Source organism: Phragmites australis, chromosome 12, assembly GCF_958298935.1.
Source record: "Phragmites australis chromosome 12, lpPhrAust1.1, whole genome shotgun sequence".
NCBI classification, from domain to species: domain Eukaryota; kingdom Viridiplantae; phylum Streptophyta; class Magnoliopsida; order Poales; family Poaceae; genus Phragmites; species Phragmites australis.
Window position 1 is genome coordinate 14,972,694 of NC_084932.1, and position 9,033 is coordinate 14,981,726.

Here is a 9,033-nt window from a genome sequence, read left to right on the forward strand (position 1 = left end):
AATCTTTCTCCACTTTCATGTCACATCCTCAAAGTTTTAGCATATATTTTTATGGAACTCTTTATAGATTTTTGTTCCGAACCAGCCGCTGATTGCTTTCATCCTTCTACAGCATTTTTTATTCATTATTCTTGATTTTTGTATGCATGTTTGATACTTATCCTGATTTTAATGAATTTAATAGGATTTCTGGTATCCTTCTTACAAACTCAATCGTTGCTGAGCAGCTGAGAGAAGCAAAAGGTGCACAAAACAAACAGGCAAGCACCAATTAATGGCAGTGGGCATCCCTTTTCTGCTTTAGTTCTCATTTAGGTGAAGCAACACAGGTCTATTTTCATCATATTGTTTTTAAAAGGACTTCTTTCTTATTTTGCAAATGTTAAGTCATAGAAACAGGGAAAAGGAAACCTAGTGCTCCTAGGAAAGATAAGAATGAAAATTGGCACTAGTGGAGGATAAAGCTGTTTAGGGGTCAATAATCCTCTTTTAAAAGCTATTGTTACCCGTTAAGATGCTGTAAAGGTCTATCAAATACACCTGCGGCATTTGCAATCAATGAATGGGGTTTTTTTACAGAAGATCACAAGTGAGGCGGGTTGGCTTCCCGCCCCACGTTTCGCTCTGTCCGGCAGGAAGAAGCGGCTGCCGCAAGCCAGCTTAAACTTCCCGTTGATATTTGGCAGGTTCCAACAAACCCACATACCAGCCTGCCTAATACGGTGATTAGTACTACTAACACACTAACAATAGCACGCCAGACAAAACACGCGCTCGAGAGGAGGTGCTCAGGAGCCTGCGGACCGACATGGCCAGGCTGGAGCGCCCGTCCCCAACGACACAGATGGCCAAGCAGATCGCGTCGGCCTACACCTTCTTCTGTCAGACACCACCGATGCAGTGACGCCCTCAATCATCGCTGCCCTTAATGCGCCATCCACAAGGAAGATGGCACTGCTAACGCTCCCTAGCATGCATCGAAATTAAACAGAGAAACAATTAATCAAAGATGAAATTTTGCACAAGAACATTCAGAAAATTAGTGGACAGCATCTGTGTGTGCATTACCGGACTTTGGCTTCATGGACGCTGGCGACTAGGTGGACGATGGTTGGTGGAGGGCGAGGTGACGGAGGGGCCATGAGCGGCCGACGGCTAGGGTCCGCCAGGAGGTTTTCCGTGGCACCATCACAAAGAAGGGATTGGCGTCGTGGGACATCAAGCTCGACCTCCAGCTCATCTGTAACGGGCTTAAGCTCAACCACCATGCAGGCCATCCGCGACGCTTTCAGTCCGATTTCTTCCCTAAGCCCCAATCTCAATCTAGTTACCTAGGAAAACCGCAGCCTTGCATAACTATTTTGACATTCTAGCAGGTTAAATAATAAAAACAAAATTGTGGAAAAAAATATCCCAATCACATCGCAAGGAGAAAAGACAGCATGAATTCCTCATGAACAATCAAGAAATTACCTGGGAGGTGGCCACGGCGGAGGCAGTAGGAGGGGGACCAGCGGTGAAGGAGGCAGATGCGGGGGAGAAGGCTGATTTGGGCGAGGACCGGCTTGATCCGGTGGATAGGAAGCCGATTCGGGTGAGGAGCAGCATGATCTGGTGCACGAACGCCGATTCGGCTGCAGAGGATCTTGACTCTAGTGGTGAGGACACTGATTTGGGTGAGGAGTTTGATTCTGACGAGGAACTCGATTACGGGCTTGCGGCACCACCGACTGATGAGCCAATTGGTTTTTTCCATCGTCAAGATGGCTTAGCTTATTTGTTACTTCCATCGTTGGCTTCGTCTATTTGCCACTAAGAAGACGAACTCTTTTGATTTCCTTACCATTATCCTATTTTAATTCGTTTTTCTTTTCTTTTCAGCTCTTATTGGGAGTACGGAAGGTGAGCCCTAACAGATACGGTGAGAGTCCTATTCATAACAAGAGGCTCAAGTTTGAAGACAGAGTTTATGAGTGGAAATGAGAGAGCGAGAGAAATATCATTTGTGTAACGAGAAAAAAAAGCACTAGGATCCTTCCTCTCCTGCTCTTCGAGTGTATATTTATAGAGAGAAAAGGTAGGAGAAATGTTGTCTCTAAGATATTATATTACAATCATATGTCTAGAGGGGTACTTTTAACATTTCACCCTTTCACATACTACATGGTGGCTAAGATACTATGAAAGCTATAGTAATACCACAATGCATCGTCTAAATTTCTCCAAGTTGGGACGTTCCCCCAACAGTACCCCTCATCTATAGCTCTAAGGCTATGAGGAGCGAGCATATGATCAAAGAACTAGCTCCAACCCAACCTAGGATACCCCAAACAGGTTCCCGTCCTTGGAAAACCTCTCGGCGATGGCCGCAAGCGGCGGCAATGAGGTTTGATGGAGGTGACATGGTCCGGAGCCCGTGACAATGCTCGATGGCGGTGAAGCTAGAGGCAGAGTTGTCGATGGAGCTGAGGGGCATGACGGAGGCAGAGTCGTTCTAAGCCCCCGGCAGTGGAAACCAGAGGCGGAGTCAACAGCAAGACTGAGGCAGCCCGCCACCCTCTCAGTGGTGGATGTCGGAGGTGTAGTCGACGGCGAGGCTGAGGGGCATGATGGGGGCAGGGCCGTCTGGAGCCCTCGGTGGCGGAAGTCGAGGGTTGAGTAGACGGCGAGGCTAAGATAGCCTGCTACCCCCTCAACGGTGGAAACTAGAGGTGGAGTCATCGATGAAGCTAAGGTAGCCCGCTACCCCTTCAGCGGTGGATGCCGGGGGTGGAGTTGACGGCGAGACTCAGGAGCGTGATGGGGCAAAGCCGTCTAGAGCCCTCGATGGAAGAAGCAGAAGTTGGGGTGGAGTGGATAGTGAGGGCAGCCTGCTACCCCCTTAGTGGTGGAAGCTAGAGGTGGAGTCGTCGGCGAGGCTGAGGCGACCCGCTACCCCCTCAGCGGTGGATGCTAGAGGTGGAGTTGACGGCGAGGCTGAGGGGCATGACAGGGCAAAGCTGTCTGGAGCCCTTAGCAGCGAAAGCTAGGGGTGAAGTAGATGGCGAGGCTGAGGTAGCCCGCTACCCCCTCGGTTGTGGAAGCCAGAGGTGGCCTGGTACCCTCTCAGCGGTGGATGCCGAAGGTGGAGTCGACGGCGAGGCTGAGGTGCCTGACGGGCCAGAGCTATCTGTAGCCCTCAATGGCGGAAGTCGAAGGAGGAGTCGATGGCGAGGGTAAGGCAACCCGCTACCCCCTTAGTGGTGGATGATGGAGGTGGAGTTGACGGCGAGACTAAGGCGGCATGGGGCCATCCGGAACCAACATATTCCGAGTCCCACTTAAGTTTGTTGGAATCTCAGCTCATGCATTATTCATGTAATTGTTTAGAGAATAATTACCTCTCTAGCATGGAGGGCTTTGCCTTCAAGACGCTGGAGGGTTTTGAACATAATGTGTTCTGACAGGGAATAGCAAAATTCTATAACTTGTGCAGGATCAACCAAGCCTTTTGGCTCCCTGACTCCCCAGCCCTCTCGTGCTTTTTGGCCATGAGCGGGCAAATGGCGCATTCTATTAGCACTAATGCCATGCCTTTAGCCGAGACGGGGAAGCTTTTAAGGCATTTCTACCACACGTATGCCTATATACACATGTACGTACCTATGTATGAATGTATGTATGTATGTATGTATGTATGTATGTATGATGTATGATGTAATGAAATTGGATTGTGTTGACTTTCACCTTTTAACTTTGGTTGTGCCAATGCTTTGTTTGTCTCCCCTTTCCCAGCCCCCTCGCACTCTGTGGCTGTAGCGGCTGGAGGGTACGATTTTTTAGGGGTGCTTAGTTGCATTGGTTGGAGGCAAAACTGAATTCTACGCTGGCTAGCAGTTTGCCGTGACCTGCAAATTTTTTGGAGCGTAAGGTGTTAGATCTCTCCGACATAGAGGCTAGGCCTTCAATATACCGTAGGGTCCTCGTGGGTCCGACACAGAGGCTAGGCCTTGAAGATACCAGAGGGTGCATGCCGCAGTCATCACGGAGGCTAGCTAGGCCTTTAGGATGACAGAGGGTCCAATGCTGATCTGACATGGAGGCTAGGCCTTTAAGATGCCGGATGGTGCATGTCGCAGCTGTCACGGAGGCTAGCTAGGCCTTCAAGATGGTAGAGGGTCCAATGCTGATCTGGCATGGAGTATTTGCCTTCAAGATGTCGGAGAGTTTTGTACCTCTCTGGCATGGAGGCTTTGCCTTTAAGATGCCAGAGGGTTTATACGATAGGTCTTTAAGACCTCTCTACCATTGAGGCTATGCTATCGGTGAGGAGATTTGTAAGATATCTCCTCGTGTGGAGGTTTTTAGTGCATCTCCGTCACCGAGGCTATGCTATCGGTGAGGACGGTTTTAATGTCTATACACTATTTGAGCAAAGAAATAACTTAAGCTAAGTTTGGTACCTTACTGTTATTGGTGAATAGCTAGTTGTAGTATAAGTTATGACTAGGTTGGACGGCTATTTTTATCACATGACAAACTAAGATATAACTTAATTTTTGTTGTTTACTGTTGCTAGTGAATAGCTAATTGCAGTAGAATGTCGTGTAAAGGTCAAAAGTAAACAGCGATGCTGAACTTGAGGTGGCAACGGTGGGACATACCTGGTGATCAGTAGGAGTTCAGGCGCGTTACCTCAAGCGCGTGTGGCCAGAGTCCTGCTGGGCCGGAGGGGCAGTGAGGCTAGAGGGGCTCACGTGTGTGCCTGGGGTGGTCCACCAGTTTGTTCCTTGCGAAGCCAGGTCTCAACCACTCCTTGCTCATAGGCCCACTCAAGGTCCTGCTTCTAGCTCCTAAAAAATAGAGAAAACTATGAGAGCATGCATGCATATATCACAAAAGCAAGAGGTATATACAGGCATGGTGTTCGTGGACTAATGCCCTGCTCCTTTTATGTGTGAGGAAACTAGTGCACGCCTGCTAAGCATTAAATACACATGCTGAGCTTAGACGCCTGGCACACATTGGCTGATCGCTGGGTTTTTCAGCCTACGATGGGCATGACCATGCACCAGTACTACCTTATAAAGGATATGCATGCAAAGAACATGAACTAGCAGGGTAACACGTACCTTGCAAAGGAATACATGCAAAGACTATGCGCTGGTGGTCTAGCACATACCTTATTATATTAATTATGCATGTAGCCAACTTGCCCCATGCAGCCTAGGATGCTAATTCACATTGCTGCTCATGGGTTGCAGGGGCAAGATAGCTTGTTTGAGCTCCTGCGGCACCTGGCATAGCTTGAGGAGGCAGGGTTTCTCGGTCGATGAGCGTGAAGGGTGGCGGCCAGATCGTGGCCTCTGTTGAGACAGGCGGCCAGAGCGAGGCCCCCAGCATGGAATATGGCCAGATCACCTCCTCTGGTGAGCAGATCGGAGCTCGTGGAACATGCATGCCCGGGGAAGCTAAGTGCAATGATGAAGGCTAGCAAGAAATAGACATTAGCCGGTCTATGAGGGCCCGGGGTGAGGACGTGAAGCTCCAGCGGGGAGCCCAGCTCTGGGTGAGTGGCCTCTGGGTGAGGCCTCCGACGGGAGCACGGAAGGCCTTCAGTGAGGTGCGCAGAGGGATTTCCACCATGCGAAGCTCAGCCTTCAGCGAAGAGTCGGCCGAAGGGCAGCCCGGCCTCTAGCGCAGAGGCCTAAAATGCTGCTTGGCCTTGGTGAGTATGCGTGGCCTTTGGTGAAGGTGGGTCAGAGCTTCGACTTTGACACGGAGGTAGCTAGAGCCAGAGGAAGCCTTCGGCGTAGTAGGAGCTTGGAGGAGGTCTCCGGTGTGGCAGCGAGCCGAAGGAGGCTCGACAATAGCCCGAGTAGGTGACACCGAAGTGGAGTGGCTAGGGGCTTTGAATGCTGGTGTGGGTAATGCCAGAGTGGCACAGCTAGAGGCATCGGAGCTGGGGTAGGCGGCGCTGGAGTGGAGCGACCGGAGGCTTCAGAGCTGGTGTAGGCAATGCCAAAGTGGCACGATCAGAGGCATCAGAGCAGGTGTAGGTGACGCCATAGTGGTGTGGCTGGGGGCTTCAGTGCAGTCGTGGCTGGAGATTACAGAAGCCGAAGTAGGCATGGCTTGGAGGCTCTGGTGTAGTCATGGCCGGAGACTTTGGGGGCCGGAGTAGGCACGACTTGGGGGCTCTGGTGTAGTCATAGCCGGACACTCCATAGGTCGGAGTAGGCATGACTAGGAGGCTCCAGTGTTCAGAGATGGGCTTCGTCAGTAGCGAGGCGGATGAACTCCTATCGTAGAGTGCAGTGGATTTTGGAAGTTGGACGGAGCTCCGACCATGAGGTGTTCCTCTCGTGTGTATTCAGTTTGTGAGCTTCTCTGGTGCGAGAAGTGTTAGCTTTCTTCTCTGTGTGCATGTGCTCGTGTGTGTGTTCACGTTGAGTCTAAGTGTTAGCTTCTCTTCAGTGCTTGTGTGTGCTCCCTTAGAGCTTGTATGCTCCTGTTTGGTGCCTAACGAAACAGTGAGTGCGTAGGGCTTCGACAGTGAGCGAGGAGGTGGTCTGGCAAGCAAAAGGGTTGCTGCGAGGCTCCAAAGTATGGCGAGGCATGGAGGCACCGGAGGTCGAAGAGGCCAGAGTCCATCAAGGCCGAAGTATGGCGAGGCTCTGGAGTACGGGGAGGCTCCGGCGTGGTGGCTCATGAAGGCTCCAGCTTGGTGGCTTCGCACGTGGAGGTGCGGAGAAGCGGAGGCTATGGAGACATAGCAAAGCATGGAGGTATCTCAGAGCCCTCGTCCTCCGGCGTGGTTTGTGGAGACGATGCGGAGCGCTTGGCCTCCGGAGCAGCCTGACAGACAACATGCTGATGCGACTCAAGGACCTGTTAAAGCTAAGCACACACTCGAGGTCACCCTTGGCTAGCTACATGCATTTCTTAGAATATGCATATGGTAGGATGGCAACCCATTGGGCTAGTGGCCACAATAAAGGTGCATTAAATGTTCTGACACGCTGACACAAGATAAACTTGCTAGCGGCAAGAAAACGTGAGTACCACAATAGTTAAGAGATATCCTCCTATACCGTCCACATACATGCTACTATCTCTTATGCGTATGGTAAATAAAATGTACTGCTATTTCTTACACCATGAGAGTAAATATCCCTGGGTCATGGTGTGAACACAAAAGCTTTTGTTAAGTATTGCGGCACCATGCTCTACTGTGGATAGTGTGTGCGTCAGGTGGGATAATCTATTTTTTATGGGCTACCTTCTCTAACTCTACCACTACATGCACAGTGGAGCATTTATAACCTTATCTTGTGGTATTTAAATAGGTCTACTCCATTTTTCACCATTATCTTTCTAGCTCGGGTGCAGTTCTTTGGTGTTAATAAACAAAGGTTTTCAACGCCCCAAAGCTGATAGTGACTAAGTGCAATGGACGCTTGCCCAGAGAATAGCACGTAACGATAAAAATACTAGCAGGAGTACTAGCTAGTCCACTTACAGGTCCAACTGACCACCAGCTGACACTAGTAATGAACAGGGTATATCTAACTACTACACAATAAATGGGTGCATGCACTTACCTTATGCATGGAGGTTCGCATGAGTTTTACCTTTGCTTTTGCTCTCGCATGGGTTATCCTTTGCTCGAGGTCGGAGGGCATGGGGAGCCACAATCGTATGTGCTTTTCCTTTGAACAGTCTCAGGAGTGGCTCACAGCACACCACAATTGTCGTTCACACTCGCCCAAGCCGATGCAAGTGCGGGCTCTTCACTTGCAAGACGCCAATGGGGTTGTGCTCACTGAGTGGCACTAGCAGCTGCATCCCCTTTATCCCAGACATGTTTGGAGGGGTATGAGTGGCCCTCGCATCCTCTCTGGAGGGTGGGCGAGGGACACTCTAGCTCGCAGTTACAGGTGTAGCCAAGTACGGGCTGGCGTGCATGTGCACACGCAGTTTTGGCCACAGCTCACTCGCATAGAGGACATGGTGGCTATGCATGCATCAAACCGTACCTGCTCGCATGGCGATGAGACATCCAAGCCGGAGGTAGCCTACACACCAGCGTCTTGCATGCTACGCTTGGTGCTTTCTCTTGCTTTCTCCTTCTGGCAAGGCTCTTTGTTCACATCCCTATGAATGGCGCACTGTTGGGGCACAGAAGGTGAGCCCCAACATATACGACAAGAGCCCCACTCATAAGAGGAGGCTCAAGTTTGGAGATGGAGCCTATTGAACACCACGGTTGTGGTTTGTGTGTTGGCCCAATCTTTTAGTGAGTTTGATAAACGACATCTAGTGAGGAGTGACATTGACAACCCCACTACAACCGTATAGGACGTTGCGCCTTAGCAATCGCTACGCCACGCCTCGAGTGTTATCAACCTTGTCATGACACGGTTGACCTAACAACAAAGGTTGATTCTTGCAACGCGAAGAAGAACAAAGCAAGAACAAAGATAAAGAGCAGTCTAAAATTATGGGTATGAATTGAAGCTTCAAATTGATAAACTCAACAAGGTGGGGTTCCAAAGACAGTAGAATAGGTGGTCTAGCTGACACGCGTGTCTATGCAGCAAAGTAGCGATGGTTAACTTCAATCTAAACAAAACTCGAGTTCTTCAGTAGCGGCTGCTGAGTATATATGAGAGGAAGAGGGCAAGGAGGATGTGTTAGAGTCATCCTAGGGTTGTGCATGACCAGGTGGGGCGCATATAACTTGGGCCTGGGCTTTGACATGCTTACAAGGCCCGGTTTGGCCCATCCGGTGATGCAGCACCTCTCTCAGATGATTATGATGTGTAGGCAATGAATCTACTAGTGAGGCTGGATCCATTGGAAAGTCAAATTAATAAGCTTCCTAGGAAGTCCAAGAACATCCGAAACGAATTTTGTATGAATAAATTACAGCCATTTGAATCCAGCCATGTTTCTGCAGTCTGAATCCAAATCCAGAACGTATTCAACTCAAACTCTTGCTTCCCTTGGCTAATAAACGACGTGGTGACTTTGAAGAATAATTGGAGAAGG

The 9,033-nt window shown here is 49.9% G+C and overlaps 1 protein-coding gene across 1 annotated transcript; it reads right to left on the reverse strand.

Annotated features, from left to right (window-relative positions):
* Positions 1-493: 493 nt before the first annotated feature.
* LOC133886979 (uncharacterized) lies at positions 494-1,860 on the reverse strand. The gene is made up of 3 exons (XM_062326891.1): positions 1,474-1,860; positions 1,069-1,331; positions 494-967 (listed from the first exon to the last, which is right to left on the reverse strand). The coding sequence occupies exons 1-3, from the start codon at positions 1,606-1,608 to the stop codon at positions 958-960; spliced, it is 408 nt and encodes a 135-aa protein (XP_062182875.1). The 5' UTR covers positions 1,609-1,860; the 3' UTR covers positions 494-957.
* Between the last annotated feature and the right edge of the window lie 7,173 nt (positions 1,861-9,033).